Source organism: Bombina bombina, chromosome 4, assembly GCF_027579735.1.
Source record: "Bombina bombina isolate aBomBom1 chromosome 4, aBomBom1.pri, whole genome shotgun sequence".
Lineage (NCBI taxonomy): Eukaryota > Metazoa > Chordata > Amphibia > Anura > Bombinatoridae > Bombina > Bombina bombina.
In genome coordinates, this window is record NC_069502.1 from 767,187,144 (window position 1) to 767,212,330 (window position 25,187).

At 35.6% G+C, this 25,187-nt stretch overlaps 1 protein-coding gene across 1 annotated transcript; it reads left to right on the forward strand.

The window, feature by feature from the left end:
• Positions 1-851: 851 nt before the first annotated feature.
• Positions 852-2,636, forward strand: LOC128657838 (muscarinic acetylcholine receptor M3-like). Its single transcript, XM_053712260.1, has one exon. The coding sequence runs from the start codon at positions 852-854 to the stop codon at positions 2,634-2,636; it is 1,785 nt and encodes a 594-aa protein (XP_053568235.1).
• The last annotated feature ends 22,551 nt before the right edge of the window (positions 2,637-25,187 follow it).

Below are 25,187 nucleotides of genomic sequence, written 5' to 3' on the forward strand. Positions count from 1 at the left end.
GATCTTTATTTGAAAAAAGAAGGCATCTAAGCTATTTTTTGGTTCAGCACCTTGGACAGTACTTGTTTATTGGTCGGTTAAATTAATCCACCAATCAGCAAGAGCAACCCAGGTTGTTCACAAAAAAATGGTCCGGAATCTAAACTTCCATTCTTGCTTTTCAAATTAAGATACCAAGAGAATGAAGCAAGTTTGATAATAGGAGTAAATTAGAAAGTTTCTTATAATTGCATGCTCTATCTGAATCACGAAAGAAAAAAATTTGGGTTCAGTGTCCCTTTAAGTTTTGAAAAGAAGCATTTTGTAATATACATGCATTAGCAAAAATACTTATAATATAAGCTATAGCCGTTTCAAAAGTGTATTTAAGTATGCACCATGCACTAGCATTTTATACCATCTGGTAATGACTTAATTTGTCAATTGCTGACATGATACAAGACCCACTGGTGCTCTGAGCAGCTGCAGTATTTAAAATGCTGTTGCACTGAGAATATCTAGCAATGCTCCACGTGCAGAGAAAAATGTTAACACTAAAACAGTGATAACCTATACTAGAAGCATTTTTGCTAAAACATATTACAAATATGTTTCTATTCAAAGATGTAATTCATCTATGTGCATTTAAATTTTGACTGGAATTTCCCTTTAATGGTAATTTTGTCTGTTATGTTTTTATCTCTACATTAAATGTTCTTATTAACCTCTTAAGGACATATGACGGAATTTTTCCGTCATAAAACAATTGAGCAAACTGAAAGCTGTGTCCTTAAAGGGTTAAGTACTTGACCTAAATGTTGCTCACTTTAAAATGATTTTTTTTTTCTTTTCTTTTTCAGATTAATGAAAAAATGATCCATCAAAGTAACATCACATTTTTAACTTTGATAAAAAATTTAAGCTCAGTATTGAATACGGTTTCACAGACAACAGATGATGGAACAGAATTACCTCCTGGGAGCTATTCGTTTACTCAGTTCCTTTGCAATTCTTCTTATGTCACGGACGATAGCAATACTTCCCTTACTGGCAATGATACGCAGAAGGATTATTTAGGTGGCCACAGTATATGGCAAGTAGTATTAATAGCCTCCTTTAGTGGCATAATTGCCCTAGTGACTGTTATAGGAAATATCTTAGTTATTTTAGCTTTTAAGATTAATAAACAGCTAAAAACAGTCAACAATTATTTCCTGCTAAGTCTTGCCTGTGCTGATCTCATCATTGGCATTATTTCTATGAATCTCTTTACGACGTACATTATCATGGATCACTGGGCAATGGGAAGCCTTGCGTGTGACCTGTGGCTTATGATTGATTATGTGGCATGCAATGCTTCTGTAATGAATTTATTGGTTATCAGTTTTGATCGTTATTTTTCCATTACAAGGCCACTAACTTACAGAACTAAACGGACTACAAAAAGAGCTGGGATTATGATTGGTTTGGCATGGATAATATCATTTATACTTTGGGCCCCTGCTATACTTTTTTGGCAGTACTTTGTTGGGAAACGTACAGTTCCTTCTGATGAATGCTTCATTCAGTTCTTGACAGAACCTATTATTACTTTTGGAACTGCTATAGCTGCCTTTTATCTTCCTGTATCAATTATGACAATTCTAAACTGGAGGATCTATAAAGAGACAGAAAAACGTACTAAGGAATTAGCTGGTCTTCAAGCTTCTAGCGGGAATGAAGAGACTGGAAAACTTACAAATCGGGCCAGTTCAAGAAGTAACAGTAATTATGAAATCCAGCAGAATATGAAGCTATCCTCAAGGAACAGATACAGGTGGTGCCCTTTCCGTCCCAAAACCAAAACCTGCAGGTCAGATATGAGACAAATAGAACAAGACCATAGCAGCAGTGAGAGTTGGAACCATGTAGACGCAAATGCCTCGCTTGATAACTCTGGTACATCTGATGAAGATGACACACCTGAAAATTCCAGAGCAATTTATTCCATTGTGTTAAAACTTTCAGGGCATCATACAATCCTTAGCTCTACAAAATTACCAACATCTAATCAACTGAATGCATCACCAGATGGTCCTCAAAAATCTAATGCACAGAACAAAGAAACCAAGTGTAAAACCATGAACTCACAAAAGAATTTAAGCAACAGGGGAAGCTACAAAAAGAGTTTTTCTGCAATTGTAGCAGAATCAAAATCTACAGTCCCCAAACCCCAAACTCCACCAACACAACCATTGGCTGCCAGAACAACTGGCCCTCCTATATCTTTTAAAGAGATAACCCTTGCTAAAAGATTTGCTGCAAAGACCAGAAATCAGATTAATAAGCGAAAGCGAATGTCTCTTATCAAAGAAAAAAAAGCAGCTCAAACACTCAGCGCAATCTTGTTGGCTTTCATCATAACTTGGGCTCCTTACAATATAATGGTTTTAGTTAATGTATTTTGCAAGAGTTGTATTCCCAGAATATTTTGGAACTTGGGTTACTGGTTGTGTTATATCAATAGTACAATTAATCCTATGTGCTATGCACTTTGCAATAAAACATTCCGGACTACCTTTAAGACATTATTACTGTGCAAATGGGATAAAAAAAAACGACGCAAAAAGCAATATCAATTGTCAAAGCCCATTTTTGCACAAAAATTTGCCCAATGAAACTTTTTAATATGATAGAAACATTGTGTCAAATCAACAGACAGAATGACTGTAATTTGTGATTAAAGGTGTCTGTTTGATATTCTATGAAGTCATCTTCTCTGTGGTGAAGAAAAGTTTTTTTGTATTTTTTTTTTTTGGTTTTGTTCTTTTTTTAAATTAATGGTTAAAACTACCTATGCCGTATGGTGGTTCTGTGTAGATCAGATTTGTAATTCTGCTGCTGCTCTGCAAATTTATCAATTGGTGTAAAAGCTTCTGTAATTAGTATGACAAAAGTTATTTAGCATATTGTTAATTGTTAAATAAATATGGAAACTGAATATGGTTGCATTGCATGAAATGTGTATGGTAACCAATTGTAATATTTATAGTATATCAATCTGACATTGTAATGTATCTTCTGCATTTATTTATTATTTTGACAATTAATGCAAATTAGCACAAAGACATGAAAGCAATAATAGTATCAATAACTTTATAGGTCTGTAACTAGAGAAAGAGAGCAATAAGACCACACATATGTGTATTTTCATGTCTAAGGAGATGCAAAAACTTATTTCCAAATTAAAGGGACAGTATAGTCAAAATGAAACTTTTATTATTTAAATGGAACATGCAATTTAAGCAGCTTTCCAATTTACTTATCCAATATGGTTTGTTCTCTTCCTAACCTTTGTTAAAAAGGATAAGTAGATAGGCTCAGGATTAGCAGTGCACTAGGAACTAGCTGGTGACCGCACATATATGCATGTTGTCAGTGGCTCACCCAATGTGTTTAGGTTGCTCCTAGCAGTGCATTGATTTTTCTTCAACAAAGGATACCAAAAACACAAAGCAAATTTGAAAATAGAAGTAAATTGGAAAGCTGTTTAAAATGTCATGCTTTAGATGCATCATGGGAGAAATAAAATTGGGGGTTGTGTCCGTTTAAGAAAATATGTGTGGTGTAGAGAGATGGATATTGTTTACTCAAAAACTATTTAACATGGTATCCCATACATTGCAATTCTAACACAACAAAAGTGAAATGCGTGAGTCAAAGAAACCAAATGACAGATAAACTATATTTATTTATTTATTAAATTAAGATAATCTATGGTGGTAGCTATTTGACTCATGCAATGGCCCTTATAATAATGCTTGCTGGCAGGAATTGATTAAAGGGATCCCTCAACTATATAATGTTACAGATAATATACATAACGGGAAAGTTATTGATTTATTTCTTCTTCCAAGCTGTTTATTTCTTCTAAAAGGGTATATTTTAATATATATTACAAATTTGTTATGCTTTTATTGTACTAATTTTTTTTTAGTTTTTAGTTTTTTCCTTCTGTTTCTGGATTAACACTGACCTCCAATAAAGGTGTATGTATGTAGTAGTGAACTTAAATGATTGGATGTATATATATATATATATATATATATATATATATATATATATATATATATATATATATTTCCAATTAGGTAAATTCACTCCAATCTCCAATATCTATCTAACAGCTGTGGGTGCATGAGTTAATTAAAATTGAGTGTAGAGTGCAGAGTCTTCTGATTATTGGATATATATATATATATATATATATATATATATATATATATATATATATATATATATATATATATATATATATATATATATATATATATATACACCCCTAAATAAATTAATAATAAATAAACTATAAAAACCCCTTGAAATTCAAACTAAAACTGTGCTTTAGTTTTAGAGATATATTCATGTTTACTTTGTCCAGAACCTTTAATATACTACCATGCCAATAAAATAAAAACTACAACCCCCTTTAAAAGGACATTCTTGAATGTCAAAAACAGAAGACTTGCTTTCTCCTCAAAATTTAAAATTTTCCCACAATACATTATATTTGTGTAAATGTGTAAGTGCGTGCAAGGAGAAAATATATTTTATATACATGTCTATATATATATATATATATATATATATATATATATATATATAAAACAGAGTTTGTGTAGGATATTTCATTGAAATCAGGCATTCATTAAGTAGTATAAATATATCAATATTTCTGTATAAAAGTACTTTTATTGTTTTGTTATTGACTAAAAAAATTGTACATTCCAGAAAGCGTCAAAAATGTTCAAAGAAACAATATGAACTTTTCTAAAAATGTCAAAAGTGTTTTGATTCTCGTACTTGATTTCCCAAGGAATGTTTTATAAATTCTGTACATTGTGTTGTCCTGTGCTTTGAAAATATTGGTTTAAAGAAGCTATTAAAATGTATCAAACTATTTTGTAGCATTTTCTACAGGACGTACAAGATAAACAGCAACATACCCATACGTTAATCAGTTTTACTAATTTTAAATATTTTTCATATTGTTATTGGATCTTTTGTAAATGACTTGTTCACTGGATTAAACGTACACTGTGTAAATTGAAGTTGATTTGAAATATATGTGCAGTTATATAAAAAAGTGACATTTAGTTCCAGTTCAGTTGTATTAGATTTTATTTATTCATTGAGAAATTCTTGGTATTTTAATATTGTAGCTGACGAAAAAATGCCCTTGGAACTCAAGTAGGATTCAGGCTATGTTGACAAGATATAAAGCAAATAAAAAGCATTGTTCTTACTATGTTGTTTATCAAATAACCAATTCTAACAGCTTATAGAATAGAACAATTTACACAGGAACATCACCTACGCATTTTACACTTTTTTTTATTTGAAAGGTCAAAGTTAATTTGAGAAATTTTGCAGAGTATGTGCTATACAATTATCATGACCATGACCTTAACAATAAATACAGTTGATCTTCCTGACACATAATATTATTCCACATCTGATAATAGTATAATAGCTAAGAAATTATTTAACCCTAGGAATATTACATTAACCCACATAAATAGCTGTAAAGGAGTCTATAAGAAGGTCAAATCTGTCTGTTGGTGAACTAGAAAAAAAAAACAAGATTGTAATACAATGCCTCAATAAAGATGAACACTGCTTGTATTTTATTTCATAAAAAAAAAAAAATTACTATAAATCTCAACAGGAGAGCAAAAGAAAATTTGTATTTCAACTCAACAGAGACTGATCATATCACAATCTTGTTAATATTCATCTAACACTAACAATATATTTAATGTAAATAGAATTCTTGAATAGTGCAATAACCATCTACTTAGCAAAAATATTGCTTTAGTGTAAGCATGGTGCTTATATCTAGTAATAGTAAACATATTCTAATATGATATAGCAAGCATATTTTCAAAGTGTTCTACACTTCTTATTATTGCATTTATTGTATGCTACAAAAAAAGAGTTGAATTTATTGTCCAGTCAAAATTTTGAAGATAACAAAAATCACATAGTCCTAGTAGATGCTCCAGTAGAATGACAATTATGACTATCACCAGAACTTCCAAGACTGCTAGAATATGCAGTGGGTCCAACTGAAGACTAGACTAGTAAGCTCTTCAAAAACTCATTTAATTGAGGCAGATTGTAAAATACACTTGAAAAGCTACACAGTCAATGTCAACACCAATACCTGTGAAAAGGTATCCATAGGTAAGTACCAAGAGGTGACGGGAGATTCTGTTTAAAGGGATATAAACCCCCATATTTTTCTTTCATGATTCAGATAGAGCATGCAATACAGGGATGTAAGCTTAGGAGCCTGCCATTTCTGGAGCACTTTATGGCAGAAGTTTTGCAAGAATGTTAGCACTAGATGGTAGCACTATTTCCTGCCATGTTGTGCTCAAGATGCCTACCTAGGTATTTCTTCAACACAGAATATCAAGGGAACTAAGCAAATTTGATAATAGAATTAAATTGGATACTTTTTTAAAATTGTATGTTCTGTCTGAATCAGAAAAAGAACATTTTTGGGGATTCATTTCCCTTTAATCATCTTTTTTTGACTGAAGCCCTAGGGGGCAGAAGAATTTGAAGCAGTAAGTTGCTGAAGGGGCCCCTGAAAGATGTGCAGTCTAGTTAACATAAGTGCAATGCACCTTAAAGGGACATGAAACCCAAAATATTTATTTCATAATTCAGATAGAGAATACAATTTTAAACAACTTTCCAATTTACTTCTATTATTTAATTTGCTTCCTTCTCTTGTTATCCTTTGCTGAAAGGTTTATCTAGAAAAGCTAAGGAGCAGCAAAGAACCTAGGTATATATATGGATGCATATATATATACTGATTGTCATTGGCTCACCCATTTGCAATGTTAGAAACAAGTAGTGCATTGCTGCTCCTTCAACAAATGATACCAAGGTAATGAAACAAATTAGATAATAGAAGTAAATTAGAAAGTTGTTTCAAATTGTATTCTCTGTCTGAATCATGAAAGAAAATTTCTGAGTTTCATGTCCCTTAAAGGGCAAAAGGCACTGAAAGGGCAAAACATGTCTGTAGCGAAGCAGAGGTAAACTGCAATGGGAGGTTTGAGGCAAAGGAAGTTTAAAACATAGAAACATAGAATTTGAAGATAGATAAGAACCAAAAAGGCCCATCAAGTCTACCCATATTACATGTTACTTTTTACTTAGCATAGCCTTATGCATGTCTCACAATCTCCAATTAAAAGAATAAAAAGGATGTGGCAATGGGGATAATTACCTGGTTTATGTGTCTGCCAGCAATATAATACGATTGTTAAGATACTTAGGAAACCTATGCATATTCTACTAGGAGATGACATTCTTAAATCTCATGTTAAAACTTTAAAATTTGTCCCTAAAAAGTCTAGAACTCTGGACACAGAGTTAATCACCCAGCATGGTAATAAGTAATAAGGTCTCCAAACAGACCTGGTTAGACAAAAAAGTTTTGCAAGAATGCTATCTATTTACCAGAACACTAGATGGCAGCACTATTTCCTGTCATATAGTGCTCTAGTTGCCTACCTAGGTATCTCTTCAACACAGAATATCATGGCTACAAAGCAAATTTGATAATAGAGTTACATTTGAAACTTTTTTTTTTAAATGGTATGCTGTGTCTGAATCAGAAAATGAACATGTTGGGTTTTTAGTTCCCTTTAATAATTTTTCTGACTGAAGCCCTTGGGGGCAGAAGAATTCAAAGCAGTAGGTTGCTGAAAGATATGCAGTCTAGTTAACATAAGTGCAATAGTTAAAATGCACCTTAAAGGGATATGAAACCCAAAAATGTTCTTTCATGATTCAGATAGAGAATACAATTTTAAACAACTTTCCAATTTACTTCTATTTCATTTGCTTCCTTCTCTTGTTATCTTTTGCTGAAAGGTTTATCTAGGAAAGCTAAGGAGCAGCAAAGAACCTAGGTTCTAGCAGCTGATTGGTGGATGCATATATATATATATATATATATACATACACACACACACATATATATATATATATATATATATATATATATATATACACACACCGATTGTCATTGGTTCACCCATTTGTTCTGTTAGAAACCAGTAGTGCATTGCTGCTCCTTCAACAAATGATATCAAGATAATGAAACAAATTAGATAAAAGATCGCACTCTCGTTTACAGGACTTCTCCAGACTGGCTCCCATCTTGTGGAACTCTCTGCCTCGCCCCACAAGACTCTCCCCTAGTTTTGAAATCTTCAAGCGCTCCCTAAAGACTCTGCTGTTCAAGGATGCATACAACCTATGCTAACCTTACTTTATACCAGTTCCACTCCTCCATTGCTATCCCCTGAACCCCCTTAGCATGTAAGCTTAAGAGACCAGCTTTTTGTAGATCACCTTCTTAAGAGTGGATTACAACAGTGCAACTCTTGGCAGGGCCCTCTACCCACTTTATGCCTTAATTGTTTTATACTACCCTTTGTTTATAGCGCTGCGGAATCTGTTGGCGCTCTACAAATAACCGATAATAATAATAATAATAATAAAATAAGTAAATTAGAAAGTTGTTTCAAATTGTATTCTCTGTCTGAATCATGAAAGAAAATTTCTGAGTTTCATGTCCCTTAAAGGGCAAAAGGCACTGAAAGGGCAAAACATGTCTGTAGCGAAGCAGAGGTAAACTGCAATGGGAGGTTTGAGGCAAAGGAAGTTTAAAACATAGAAACATAGAATTTGAAGATAGATAAGAACCAAAAAGGCCCATCAAGTCTACCCATATTACATGTTACTTTTTCCTTAGGATAGCCTTATGCATGTCTCACAATCTCCAATTAAAAGAATAAAAAGGATGTGGTAATGGGGATAATTACCTGGTTTATGTGTCTGCCTTTAAATTGTTTAATAGATTGATACATTGTATGTTGTAGGTGCCTGTATACAAGGTAGTATATACTTAATTTTTTAAGTATGTGTGCCCATGTTTGTATGGGTAGCGGTTTCACAAGCAGCACCAAAAAAAAAGCAGTGGCACAACATTTGTAATCTACCAGCTAACTTGTAATTTATGTCAGTGCCAGTATATAGGACAAACATCTAGGGAAATTAGGAAGAGATTTGGTGAGAACACTAGAGATGTCAAAAATGACAACAAAGATTCTGCCGTAGCCAACCATTTTAATGGGTATCACTTTACTGACAAAGTGATATGACAGTTCAGATCATTGATATAGCTACTGTTCCCGCTAGAGGTGGTAATAGATATATAATCTTGGAGAAAAAAGAGTTATTCTGGATGTTAAAATGAAAAACTCGTCTCCCTATGGGTATGAATAGGGAGTGTGACATCAATTATTTTATTGACATCTAATCTTGAAATGATAACTTTGGTTATTTGGATATCCTTTATTGTCTGGTGCCACACTCCCGAATTCATCCCATTTTGTTTGCATTATTGATAGCCTGTTCTAATTGTAGTTCATTATAATAAAGTAATTGGGTGTTATATAATGATTGTCAACATTATTTTTTTTTATTGAGTATATGTATCGTTCTTGCCATTTGTCATTGGTCAGTTGCATCATATTGTGCACTTATATGTAGTGCTAATTATGAATACTGTGAATATTTCCTAGGCACTTTTGTCATTTTTATATATACATATATCATGTTTAATATCTCTTGGTAATTATTATATGAATGATCTTCCTTTTTTTGTAATATTGTGTTAATTGGATCTGCCCTTACACTAGAATATCTGTTTATATGTACTTACTTGTGTTGTTTTATTGTTTTTAATTGTTTGTGGCTCAATGACCATTTATTGGTCTATCACACACAGGTTTGTCCCATATAAGGAGCTTCTATAGTGTAACAACTATGTCTATGAATAAGCGCCACTAAAGGGGACGCGAAACGCGTCAGACGTCTTGCTTGTTGTTTGTCTGTCTGACCTGTTGGCACATGTCTGTGTGCTCCGTTTAGGCTTTTTTAACCTTTGCATAATACATTTGGATTTTTATACAGTACCGTTTTGTAGTGTCTGCCGTCCTCTGTTTCGTACTTAAAATTGCATGCTCTATCTGAATCATGAAAGTTTAATTTTGACTAAGCTATCCCTTTAAGTTTTATAGCGCTCACAGTGATTGGGCAATTTATATTATAACAATGTTGTAGGATAGTTTGGATTGAATTCCTGATTGTGTTAACTAGGTGTTTGAAGATGATTTCTTTTTTTGGATATATTTGGATATATGCCATAGCATCTAACACCTATTTACCACCTCTGCCCGCAGAGAAGTTTTGGGGTGGTGGATGTTTTGATTGAATTTTGATACCCATTAATACATTTTTGATATGTTATTGATGATGTCATACATAACATCAAATCACAGAAGAGTAGTTTTTTTATAGGTAGACATATTGATAAAATAAAAACACATAAAAAGTAAATAATTACTGTCTAGAAAAAAAATTTAATTGTGATTGCATGTATACCAGTTAACATAGCAAACATAGCAGTTAAATTGAAGCATTTAAAGGAACAGTCAAGTCCAAAAAAACTTTCATGATTTAAATAGGGCATGAAATTTTAAACAACTTTCCAATTTACTTTTATCACCAATTTTGCTTTGTTCTTCTGGTATTCTTAGTTGAAAGCTAAACCTAGGAGGTTCATATGATAATTTCTAAGCCCTTGAAGGCCGCCTCATGCTGTTTTATTTGCTTTAACAACAGGGGAGAGCTAGTTCATGTGAGCCATATAGATAACGTGATCATGCCCGTGGCTTGTGGCAGACACTGCACTAATTGGCTAAAATGAAAGTCAGTAGATAATAAATAAAATGTCATGTGATCAGGGGGCTGTCAGAAGATGCTCAGATACAAGTTAATCACAGAGGTAAAAAGTCTATTAATATAACAGTGTTGGATATGCAAAACTGGGGAATGGGTAATAAAGGAATTATCTGTCTTTTTAAACAACAAAAACTCTGGTGTTAACTGTCCCTTTAACTGTGAGATTCTGCACTTATCCTTTTCAAATACTGATGTGTTAAATAGAATTTTTCTACAATTAGTTTGTGTCTTGCACAAAAAACAAAAAAACATAATTTTGTAGAAAATTGTTGCTTCCATTTAACACTTCTGGCTTCCAAATAGCGGAACAAAACATGCAGTCTTTTTATGGTTGACTGCATGCTATTTCTATAACGTTTTCATCATATTTGTAAAGATGATTGCATCCAGACAGTAATTATTGTATTACCATAGGCTGTGTGCATGTATTCATGCAGATGACTTTGCAGTCAACGTAACTACAAGTCAGTGAATTGTAGATGTTTGGAATAGTATGATGAAAAAGATGGCACTAAAAGTCTTCTGTAAACATATTACAATCGACCAAAAAAGTCCAAAAAAAACCTTTCATATTTCAAATAGGGCATGTAATTTTAAACAACTTTCCAATTTACTTTTATCACCAATTTTGCTGTGTTCTCTTGGTATTCTTAGTTGAAAGCTAAACCTAGGAAAGCTCATATGATAATTTCTAAGTACTTGAAGGCCGCCTCTTATCACATGCTTTTTTATTTGCTTTTCACAACAGGGAAGAGCTAGTTCATGTGAGCCAAATAGATAACATTGTGATCACGTCTGTGGCTTGTGGCAGACACTGCACTATTTGGCTAAAATGAAAGTCAATAGATAATAAATACAATGTCATGTGATCAGGGGGCTGTCAGAAGATGCTTAGATACAAGTTAATCACAGAGGTAAAAAGTGTATTAATATAACAGGGTTGGTTATGCAAAACTGGGGGATGGGTAATAAAGGGATTATCTATCTTTTAAAACAACAACAATGCTGGTGTTGACTGTCCCTTTAATAGCCACATCATGTTGTAGAAGAATTTTAAACTTCCAATCGTGTTGCTTCTCCAGGACATACAACCTGGCTCAGTCACTTTTTTTCCCTCCTCACTTTATGGAAGTTTACTGTGAAATCTGCAAGATTATGGGGAAATCCCACAAAACCACATTAAAGCAAAGTTGAGTTTGATTTGCTGTTTGTTTTTTCCACCATACAGATGAAAGTGAAACAAGTAGCTGAATGGTATATGCTCATCTTATGAGCGCACATTAGTTTAAAACAAAGGAGCTGTTATATGTGTGTTATGTCAGAAATATTTGTCCCTTAAATCCTTTTTTTGTTCTAAACATTGTTGTCTTTCATATCTCTGTGTTTATTTAAACCACTTTATGTATATAGTGTAAATATATTATTATTCTGAGCAAGAATAATTGTGAAAATAACGTAATAAGGGGATCATATGCATTTATTTGCAATCAATGGATATTTTAAGAGCTGGGCCAGTTTTCTCTCTGTAAATGTGTAACCCCTCCTGATTGCAGTCTAGTTTTAAACACCACCCCTTCACAGGTGTTATAAAATGGGCTGGCATATTACATGACATTTCTTAATAAAAATAAAATTCAAGAGAAGGAAGAAGAACACTGAAAATAGCATGACAGCAAAGAGGTGATTTTAATTTCTGCTGTATCAGATTCATGACAGTTTAATGTTAGGTAGACTATCCCTTTGAGTAATCAGCTTATGATTATATTGAATCAATCATCATTTGATTTTTAAAATCATTGTTTAAAATATTACACTGTTTGTCCTAATGTCATCATCAATGTTTAACGTTAACTTTAATACTAATTTCACATATACATACTTTCAAAGTATAATACACAATGTAACAAATGGTACTTACAAGTTCCGATGAGTGATCAATGACACAAGTAAAGTCATAAGATGGTTCCTATACCCGGTAGGTCCAAAGTCCTGTCTATGAAGACTAGTGATGCCTTGCTCTGTGAAGCCTTCCTGCGGTTCTTAGCCTGTGGGTAGCTGGCTAGCTCACATTATGCTAAAAAAAAAAAAAGTGTCCATTTTAATTTATTGCTTTTTATTTTGTACACTGATCATTTGCGATGCACACTTAATTGCTGATTTATACTATTCATGTATACACATTATTTTAATGTCACTATAAACAAGCTAATATATATATATATATATATATATATATATATATATATAAATATATATATATATATATATATATATATATGTCACTGGTGGGGGGCTATTGCAGATGTTATGTTATTATACATGATACATGATACATATGATATTGATACCAAACCTTGAGGGATTGTGTTTTATCAAGGATAGTTTTTGTTAACATTGAATCACCTCATGCAATTGGACTTTAGCAATAATTTTATTATATTATTACAAGTACATTTTTTTTTTGTTTTGGCTTTAGTCACCTCTTGCTTTTGTATAATTGTGTTTTTTACAAGCTCCCTAGGGAGGAAAAAACAAAAAAATTCTGTAACAGTTTTTTTTACCAAAATACTGCAAAGCTGGCTTAGGAAATTTGTAACATTTTGAAGAAAAGCTAGGTTGGAGAATTTGTTTTTTTTGTTGTTTTGTTTTTTGGCCTCTAGGGAGTGTGGGACAAAACATTTTTACACCTACATGTCCTCTACCCTTGGAACCAGCATTATATGCACTATTCTCCATAAAAATCATACAAACATCCCTCGGAGAAACACAAGGATGGTAAACTAAGTGTAAAACCTTGTAATTTCATGAGGAATATTTAATTTATTCCAAAACCATATATCATTTGGAGCAGTTTTGGTATATATGAGACAAATTTGATATGTTTAAGCAAAACATCTGCCTTTGACAAAATAGCCCCTCCTTCTATAGCTTGCATCCAACAAAAAAAAAACCAACCTTGGCGCACACATCTGACACGCTACTTGCAAAAATCCACCCGCACTGCAGAACAGCACTGTAGAGAATCTCGCTTTTTTGCCAATTTCTTGCATTACTCATCTGCCCTCAACCTCTCCAAACAAAACTATGTCCCACAATCCTAAGCATCTTTTCTCCACTTTTAATACCCTCCTGTGCCCTCCCTCTCCTCCCATTACCACTTCTCTCACAGCACACAAATTTTCTATCAATTTCAAAAGCAAAATTGACTCCATCCGACAGAAATAACCTCGCTGCAAAACAACAATATCCACTCCTCACAAATCACTGCAAACTTTCAATCACAGTCTACCAGAGGAGGAGGTTTCTGCTCTCCTGTCTTCTTGTCATCTTACTTCCTGTCCCCTTGATCGTATTCCCTCTCAATTGCCACCTTCCCTTTCCCCCATCCTCACACATATATTAAAGGGACACGAAACTCAAAAAAACTCTAAATGTTTCTTTCATGATTCAGATCAATGCAATCAATAGCAATTCACACTGGTGAGCTAATCACAAAAAGGTGCAGCCACCAATCAGCAGCTACTGAGCCTATTTAGATATGCTTTTCAACAAGGATATCAAGAGAATAAAGCAAATAAAATAATAGAAGTAAATTAGAAAGTTAATTAACCCCTTAGTGACCAGGCCATTTTTCAATTCTCTTACCGTTAAGGACCAGGGCTATTTTTAAATTTCTGACAAAACGTTTAGCTGTAATGTTCTTCGTACTCTTTACTGTACCCACACATATTATATACCGTTTTTCTCGCCATTAAATGGACTTTCTAAAGATACCAATATTTTCATCATATCTTATAATTTACTATAAAATAAATTATAAAATATAATGAATTTTTTTTTTTAAAAAACACACTTTTTCTAAATTTGACCCCCAAAATCTGTTTCACATCTACAACCACCAAAAAACACCCATGCTAAATAGTTTCTAAATTTTGTCCTGAGTTTAGAAATACTCAATGTTTACATAATCTTTGTTTTTTTGCAAGTTTTAGGGCAATAAGTACAAGTAGCACTTTGTTATTTCCAAACCATTTTCTTTTTTTAAAATTAGCAATAGTTACATTGTAACACTGATATCTGTCAGGAATCCCTGAATATCCCTTGACATGTACATATTTATTTTTAGTAGACAACCCAAAGTATTGATCTAGGCCCATTTTGGTATATTTTATGCCACCATTTCACAGCCAAATGCGATCAAATAAAAAAAAAATCATTAACTTTTTCACAAACTTTAGGTTTCTCCCTGAAATTATTTACAAACAGCTTGTGCAATTATGGCACAAATGGTTGTAAATGCTACTCTGGGATCCCATTTGTTCAGAAATAGCAGGCATATATGGATTTGGCATTGCTTTTTGGTAATTAGAAGGCTGCTAAATGCCGCTGCACACTACACTTGTATTATGCCCAGCAGTGAAGGGATTAATTAGGTAGCTTGTAGGGCTAATTTTAGTTTTAGTGTAGAGATCAGGCTCCCACCTGACACATCCCACCCCCTGATCCCTCCCTTACCCCTCTCAAACAGCTCTCTTCCCTCCCCCCATCACAATTATCACCGCCATCTTAAGTACTGGCAGAAAGTCTGCCAGTACTAAAATATAAGGTTATATATATATATATATATATATATATATATATATATATATATATATATATATATATATATATATATATATATTTATATAGATCCTTTTATCCTCTTTAAGAAGAAAAACGCTGCACTCACTGGTCTTTTGAGAATGATATAATTTAATCACAATCACATCACATCAGCTTATAGCTGCATAGTTACCCCCAGACGTTTCAGTACCACACTGGCACCTTTCTCAATGGGTTTCTTTCAGTATCTCCAAATGTTCCCTAACAACTTAACACACCCGTTCCCTATTTATACCCTAATGTGATAAAAAACAGTTCTGGGTCAGCCACACCGGTATGATCACATCCCATAGTATCCAGCGTGAAACCTGGATATCAACAACGAGAGCACATGACTAATTAGCATAATCACTCCCCCCGTGACGAATAACAACTACGTCACCATTGGGATAAACTTACAGTGAAACACGGCAGCTTGGCTGAACACGGACCATTTTAAAAACACCTTATCTCTACAATAATACTATTAGAAAAATATAAAACATTGTTAAAAATGCATATACAGAGTAAGTCCAGGCAACAAGTACCAGACTAGAAAAATTAAATTAAATTAGAACCTAAATGCCTTTATGCCTGAAGCAGCATGGTAGAAACTTAACAAAGGCGGATGGCACACATCTATTGAGACCTCATATTGTGACATTTCATAATCATGGAAATTTCGTAGCTGTCCATATTAAACCAAGGGGCAAGATTCTTTAATGTTCAATTAGGATGAGACCTAAATCGTCCAATCATAGCCACATCCGGCTAAAGGAACACATTAAAGTCCAACTGGACATTCAAGCCTCTTGGAGCTACAGTGTCCAATCGATAAATCCATGAAGCTTCCACTTGTAGGAGTTTTCTATGCTTTTCCCCACCTCGACTCAGTGGTGGCATATAATCGATTATCATAGTCCTTAGACTGGCTACAGTATGTCCTGCTAGCATAAAATGCCTAGCCACAGGTTGATCTGATTCTTTTTTATCGATAGCAACTCTTATAGCATGGCGATGATTAGCCATTACTAAGAAGTTTTAGTGAGTGCACCTGTGAACTGGATTTATATATATATATATATATATATATATATTCTGCAGTGTTGGATCCTCCCTTAACCCCCAACCTCCCGGACCCCCCCAAACAGTTCTCTAACCCTCCCCCTCTACCTATTGGCCACCATCTTGGGTACTGGCAGCTGTCTGCCAGTACCTAGTTTGCTAAAATTTTGGCTTTCTTTATTAAAAATAATAAAAATAAACATTTTTCAGTAGTGTAGCTGCCCCCCTCAATACCCTCCCCCCTTCCAGATCCCTTTCCCAACACTTATTCCATCCTCCCTCTCCCTCCTTCCCTTACACTTAAAATTATAGTGTAGCAGTCGTGCACGCGCACACTCCCGGAACCTCTAATACCCGCTCACCGGAACTGCTCCAGTGATGGGCCGCCCACCCGCCTTCCTGCTATCCCTCCCATGCCACCAACGATCTGCACCATTGCTCAATGCAGAGAGGGCCACAGAGTGTCTCTCTCTGCATCAGTTGTTAAAAAAGGGTATTGCACAATGCCTCAATATCGAGTCAATGTTGAAATATTCTGAAAGCATCTGAAAGCGATCACAATCGCTTCCAGCGTTTGAAACCCCTGAGGACGTACCAGGCACGTCCTTGGTCGTTAAGGACTGTTTTTTGTAGGACGTATTTAGTACATCCATGATCATTAAGGGGTTAAAATAGCATGCCCTTTTTAAATCGTGAAAGAAAAAAATTGGGTTTATATCCCTTTAAAGGGACAGTCAACACTTAAATTGTTATTGTTTAAAAAGTTAGATAATGCCTTTACTACCCATTCCCCAGCTTTGCACAACCAACATTATTATGTTAATATACTTTATAACATTCAAACCTCTACATTTCTGCCTGTTTCTAAGCAACTATAGACAGCCTCTTAATAATCACATGCTTTTTTTCTTTGCTTTTAACAACAGGAGACTGCTAGTTCATGAGGACCATATAGATAACATTGTGCTCACGCCTGCAAGTTAATAGATAAATAAAAAGTCATGTGATCAGGGGTCTGTCAAAAGAGGCTTAGATACAAGGTAATCACAGAGGTTAAAAGTACTGTATATTAATAATACCATGTTGGGGAATGGGCAATAAAGGAATTATTTATCTTTAAACAATAAAAAAAATTGAGTTGACTGTCTCTTTATACCTCTCTCTTAAATCTGATACTTTTCCCATCATCCCTTAAACATGCTCTAATTACAACTATCCTTAAAAAAATGTTCACTCAATCCAGTATCCATTTGCAATCTCTCTTCTTCCCTTCACCTCTAAATTTCTTGAGCAGATTGTTTATAAATGCTTATCACACTTTCTATCATCTAACCATCTTCTTGACCCTTTGCAGTCTGGTTTTTGCCCCCAACAGTCTATTGGAACCAAGGTGACAAATGACCTGCTTACTGCAAAGTCTAAAAGTTATTACTCCATGTTAATCCTTTTAAATCTCTCTGCAGCCTTTGATACTGTTGATCATCCACTGCTGCTCCAGACCCTTCAACCCTTGGTTATTTGTGACACAGCTCTACTGTGGCTTTCTCCTTCCTTTCTAATCATAGCGTTAGCGTTTCCTTCTCTGGCCCTTTTCTCCTCCCCTTTTACCCTCTCTGTTGGGGTACCTCAAGGCTCAGTCCTAGGTTCATTAATCAAGTCCTGTGGGTTTCAGTATCATCTCTTTGCTGAAGACACCCAAATCTACCTTTCTGCACCAGACATTTCCTGATGACTCATGTCACAAGCTGCCTAGCTAATATCTCATCCTGGATGGCTTCTCACTTCCTAAAGCTGAACCTCTCTAAAACTGAACTCCTATTTCCTCCCTCTACCAACCTCCCATTCCACAAATCTCACTTACTGTGGACAACTCTGTCATCACCTGTACCCCCCAAGCCCGGTGCCTTGGGGTCACACTTGACTCAAAACTTTCTTTTGCTCCCCGCATTAAAGGGGCCGATTTATCACGGCCTGAATGGGGCCATATACACCTGTTTCCGCACAAGCCTTCAGGCTCGCCGGAAACAGGAGTTAAGAAGCAGCATTCTTAAGATGTCCTCTGCACTTTGACCATGTCCTTAACTAACTCCTGTTTTTTCTACCTTAAAAACCATCTATAAAAGTCATCACTTTCTCACGCAAGACACAACTAAGATTTGCATCCACTCCCTTATCATTTCCCGCCTTGACTATTATGATTCTGTGTTATCTGGTAACCCAAGCTTACCGCCTGTCCCAACTGCAATCCATCATGAATGCCTCTGCCAGACTTATTTTTTTTTAAGCATCGCTCCACATCTGCTGCACCTCTTTGCCAACACCTTTGCTGGCTTTTCTTAGCCTTAAGAATAACATTTAAAATTTTGACCCTAACATACAAACCTTCCTATATAAAGTGTAGCACAAAACAGAGGGGCACCTCATGTGTAGATTAACCAACAAAGGTTCACAATGTGTAATAGCCAAAGCCAAAATGCGTACTCACGTTTGGCAATAGCACACCAATGTGCTTGTAGTCACAGGAGGAGTGTATCAGTTCACCCTCTCTCCCGTCTAGTAGTATTAACTGAATTTCAGACTGGATACAGGGCTCACATCCGTGTGACGATCCAATAGGAAGACAAAAAGGTGCTAGCACAATGCTTGAGTATAAAAATGGTTTATTTAAAAACAACGCATTTAAAAACAAAAGCAGTGAGTGGAATAGGGGTGCCCAACTGTTGCCCCCTATCTGCAATGCATTTCTCGGCTATAACTGCTGTTTCATCAGGCATCTAGCACCTTACATCATTCAGTATTATTTGAATAATTTGTTAACCAATGAGCAAACACACCGCCGATTATGGGCGTACTGAATACACATATGTTGATAATAAAACAATCATGATTAATTATTGTCTTCCTAATGCGTCAAAGCATATCATAACATCCTTATTCCTAATTATCACACTTTAAATACCTCTTTTTTTATATATATATATATATATATATATATATATATATATATATACCCTCTTTCTCAGATCGTATTACCTTCTCGAGTGTAAAAATCCCAAGTGTCTTAGATTGTACTTAAGTGTGTCTCTTAAAGGGACAGTCTACACCAGAATTTTTATTGTTTTAAAAGATAGATAATCCCTTTATTACCCATTCCCCAGTTTTGCATAACCAACACAGTTATATTAATATACTTTTAACCTCTGTGATTATCTTGTATCTAAGCCTCTGCAAACTGCCCCTTTATTTCAGTTCTTTAGCCAATCAGTGCCTGCTCCCAGATAACTTCACGTGCACGAGCACAGTGTTATCTATATGAAACACATGAACTAACACCCTCTAGTGGTGAAAAATTGTTAAAATGCATTCTGAAAAGAGGTGGCCTTCAAGGTCTAAGAAATTAGCATATGAACCTCCTAGGTTAAGCTTTCAACTAAGAATACCAAGAGAACAAAGCAAAATTGGTGATAAAAGTAAATTGGAAAATTGTTTAAAATTACATGCCCTATCTGAATCATGAAAGTTTATTTTGGCCTAGACTGTCCCTTTAACTGTCATTATAAGCCAAGTGTCTCCTAATCTGTTTAATTTTCGGCAGCTCTGTTTGACGCTACTCATACTTCCGCATATGTCAACGTGTCATGTGATTGGGATGTAGCCAATCTTATTTCTTCTGATGATCAGTAGAATGTCATAAAACATCTTAGATTTATGCTAAGACAAGAGAGGGGCTTCTTTTATGGATATATGTGTGGGATGATCACTGGAAGAATTTGGCCCGACATTAAATTCAGGCAGCTGGGCAATATTGACATGGGCTGTGCAAATAATAGGTAAATATTTTTACAAAGTTGTGTGTATATATAAACATACTTATTTACAGATGAGGCATTTAATATGTATGAGGAATAAGGATGTTATGATATATTTTGACGCATTAGGAAGACAATAATTAATCGTGATTGTTTTATTATCAACATATGTGTATTCAGTACGGCCATAATGGGCGGTGTGTGTTATCACTGGTTAACAAATTATTCAAATAATACTGAATGGTGTAAGGTGCTAGATGCCTGATGAAACAGCAGTTATAGCCTAGAAACGCATTACAGATAGGGGGTAACACTTGGACACCCCTATTCCACTCACTGCTTTTGTTTTTAAATGTGTTTTTAAATAAACCATTTTTATACTCAAGCATAGTGCTAGCACTTTCTTGTCTTCCTATTGGAGCATCACACGGATGTGAGCCCTGTATCCAGTCTGAAATCCAGTTAATACTACCAAACGGGAAGAGAGGGGGAGTTGATACACCCAGAGAAATCAGCCTATGACTACAAGTACATTGGTGTGCTATTGCCAAATGTGAGTACCCCTTTTGGCTTTGGCTATTACACATTGTGCATCTTTTGTTGGTTGATCTACACATGAAGTGCCCCTTTGTTTTGTGCTTTGCTTTATAGTTCTGTTTAGGATCATCTGAGAGGAGGAGAGCAGCCAGCATTACCCTGTGACCTGTGGGAGTGCCCACACACCTTGAACAGTGCATAGCACTGACCATACTTTGGGACTTTTATCATATTTACATATATGGACATAGATCCTGTATCATTGATAAGGATTGGCCCGGTTTTAAGTTGGTTTGTGATATATTAACCTGCAATCTCTGTTATATTCTGTGCGTGCCCTTTATTCTTTTGCTTTTAGTGAAACTTTCCTATATCTCTGTCCTTGTCTGCAAATTCTCTCTAGACCATCCCCTCCACTCTGCCTAGGACCTACTTCTCTCCACACCTCTCACTACTTCCTCACACTCTCACCTGCAAGACTTTTTAAGAACTGTACCTATCATATGGAACTCCTTGCCTCGCTCAGTCAGACTTTCCTTTAGTCTCAACAAATTGAAGTGTTCCTTAAAACATATCTGTTCAAGGACAGATACAACTTACTTTAAGATGTCTCTACTACTTGTTTCCCTCTCCCTCAACCTCCCCATACACTTCCTTTAGATTGTAAGCTTGAGAGCCTCTCTAACTGTATCTCCCCTTGTATAAAGTGCATCTATAACTGATTGTGCTCAAGGGCAGGGCGCTCCTCTCCTTTTCCTTATGTTTGTCAATTTATAGTCTTACATAATGACCCATATTTATCAAGGTCTGGCGGACCTGATCCGACACTGCGGATCAGGTCCGTCAGACCTCGCTGAATACGGCGAGCAATACGCTCTCCGTATTCAGCATTGCACCAGCAGCTCACAAGAGCTGCTGGTGCAACGCCGCCCCCTGCAGACTCGCGGCAAATGGGCCGCCAGCAGGGAGGTGTCAATCAACCCGATCGTACTCGATCGGGTTGATTTCCAGCGATGTCTGTCCGCCTGCTCAGAGCAGGCGGACAGGTTATGGAGCAGCGGTCTTTGTGACCGCTGCTTCATAACTGCTGTTTCTGGCGAGTCTGAAGACTGGCCAGAAACACAGGGCCATCAAGCTCCATACGGAGCTTGTTAAATAGAGCCCAATGTCTTACTGTAAGAATTTTTATTGTATTGTACCCTCATTATTGTAAAGTACTTTTGTATAGTGCTGCATAAAATGTTGGCACTTTAGAAATAAATGATAATAATAATAATAATAATCACATACAGTATTTTTTCCCCTGAATAATATATTTGTCTGTCAGTGTGTTAACCTTCTGCCCAGCCAAAGGAAATAAAAATTGATTTTCCATTCCCTGCCTTAAGGCATTCTGATACATAACTGTTTGTTAGTCTCACCATTCTACAAACAGGTTGTCAATCACCTCTATGCTGTTTAGAGAGCTTGGTTCAAAGGAATACCCAATGCTTGAAATAAATTAATATCTTGTCTCATATAGAGGTATGCAATATGCATCCAAGAACTCATTCCACAAGATAGCTAGATAAAAAATTTGCAGAGACAACCTTTTTTTTATACTGTATTAGTAGTGTCTGAAGATGGGGCGAAGCCTGAAACATCAGACTGAGCAATAAATGTGATTCTTGTAGAGTGCCTCTCTATTGGGACAGTATTAAGAGTTTTATTTGGAGTGCACCCCAGGGGGATGTCTTGAAAAGAAACTGAGAGTGCTGGCCATGTGGGTATATAGAAGCAGGGGCGAAACTACAGGGGGTGCAGAGGTCGCAGGTGCAACTGGGCCCCTGAGGGTGTGGGCCCAGCTAAAAATAAAAAACGTTAACCTACCACTGCCTTCACTGATATCATGTGAGTGTGACATGACTACAGGGGTTAGTGTTTCTGTTTTACCCATTGGTTTTTATGTGTGTGTATATGGTGTGTGTGTGTATTTATGCATGTATGTGTGTTTGTGTATGTTTGTGGAACCAGCAAATTACAGACCTTGTTACTACAGCATGGGGGGGGGGGCAGGGGTAAACAGTGTAATTATACAGTACCACTATATACAGTATGGGGGGTGGACCATGTCACTGACTACTGTGGTCACTTTATAAAGTACTGGGGCAGGTCAGGCCAGCCATCTCACCGGCAGATTACAGACTGTGTCACTGACTCACTATATACAGTACTGGTGGGTTAAACAGTGTCACTATATACAGTAATAGGGGGTCAGACCATCTCACAGACTGTGGGCACAGGGTGCCTCCTTTTTCAGACATGTAATCTGATTCACATTTTTTTCTGTGTTAAATGTAAAAAAAATAATAAAAAAATGTATTAAATTCACCTTTTTTTGGAGGGGGGAGGGGTGGTGGGGGGCCCCTTCTTAGATTCTTGCACCTGGGCCCTGTGGTTTCTAGTTACGCCTCTGTACAGAAGGACACAATGTCAAAACAGAAGTGTTGATTCAAGAATCTGCGCTAGGAAATAGTTATATACAACTTTAAGCAGCACACTATCAAAGGAAAGCCTCACACCCTAGACAATGAATACAGATAATCAATGAGTAGTGTGTGCCCCACTCTATTCGAGGGTCAAACAAGCTGTATATAATTAAACATGATTCAAAGAATGTAGATATACTTTTATAAGAATCTTAAAACATTAATACATATAAAATCTATGTGTTTATATTTATTGAGTATTACTACACAAGGATCCTTGTTGACATGTTAACTCAAATATTTAAAATGACCAGTTAATCCACAGTTTTTAAAATGAAAGTGTCCCAATTGTAGAAGCCAAGCGTCCTGAATGTAATCCAATTAGTATTTTCTCACTGAAATGATGTGCAATAATTTGTACTGATTGATCATTAATAGTAAAAAGTTCATTAAGTTAGTACTCACAATTTAGATATCTTTATGTCCTCTTTTTTTCGATAGTACCTTACTGCCAACTTTCTCCCCTCCTGTCTCTTTCTTGACACTCATTTGCAGTGCAGCGTCTCTTCAGCCCAGTCATTCAAACTGGGTGTCCAACCTGCTATAGCATCCAACTTTTACTGACAGTGAATCAGTCTGACTGCAGTCTTTTGGTACAGTGTCTACCTTTGGACAAACTTCAATACAGATATCACACAACTACTCAAAGGGTTGATTAGTGTTAACAAAATGTTTGATTTGAGTTAACATTTCAACAAGGATCATTGTGTAGTAATGCTCATTAAATATATAAACACATATGTTTTATACGTTTCAATGTTTTAAGATTCTTATTAAAGTATACATTAAAGTATACATACAGGGGCCGATTTATCAATGTCTGTCCGACATGATACGCTGTAGTGTATTATGTCCGACAGACATCGCTGAATGCCGACAGCATACACTCTCGGCATTTAACATTGCACAAGCAGTTCTTATGAACTGCTTGTGCAGTGCCGCCCCCTGCTGATTCGCTGCCAATCGGCTGCTAGCAGGGGGTGTCAATCAACTCGATCGTATCTGATCGGGTTGATTGCTGGTGGTGGACCAGTTAAGGAGCAGTGGTCTTGAGACTGCTGCTTCATAACTGCTGTTTAAACAGGGGCATTAGGGGCCATGACATTTTGACATTGTGGATAATCAATGAGCAGTGTGTGAGCCACTCTATTTGTGTGTCAAACAAGCTGTATATAATTAAACAAAGACTGTGGGGCCCTTGATAAATCGGCCCCACAGTCTTTGTTTAAATATATACAGCTTGTTTGACACGCAAATAGAGTGGCTCACACACTGCTCATTGATTATCCACAATGTCAAAATACCAGAGTGTTGCAGTATGCAATAATACCTTTTTTAATGGACTAACATGATATTTGAAAGACAAGCTTTAGAGAGTCTTCCCTCTCTTCCTCAGTTCTGAAGCAATACTAATCAATATAACAGAGTTTAACACTTTAAAGGGACACTTAACACCTGAAAAAATTCTTAAAACTAACATTTTCTTATTAATAAAGATCAGGTAATCACTGCTGTTTATTTTATATGCTCAGCTTACCCCAAAGTGTTAACAAAAATTGTTTGGAAACAGAGTAAGGTGCTTGATTCTGCTATGTATGATGCTGTCTTTCTCATATCTCATCTTCGATGTCCTCTCACTACCTTAAAGGGACACTGAACCCAATTTTTTTCTTTTGTGGTTCAGATAGAGCATGCGATTTTAAGCAACTTTCTAATTTACTCCTATTATCAATTTTTCTTTGTTCTCTTG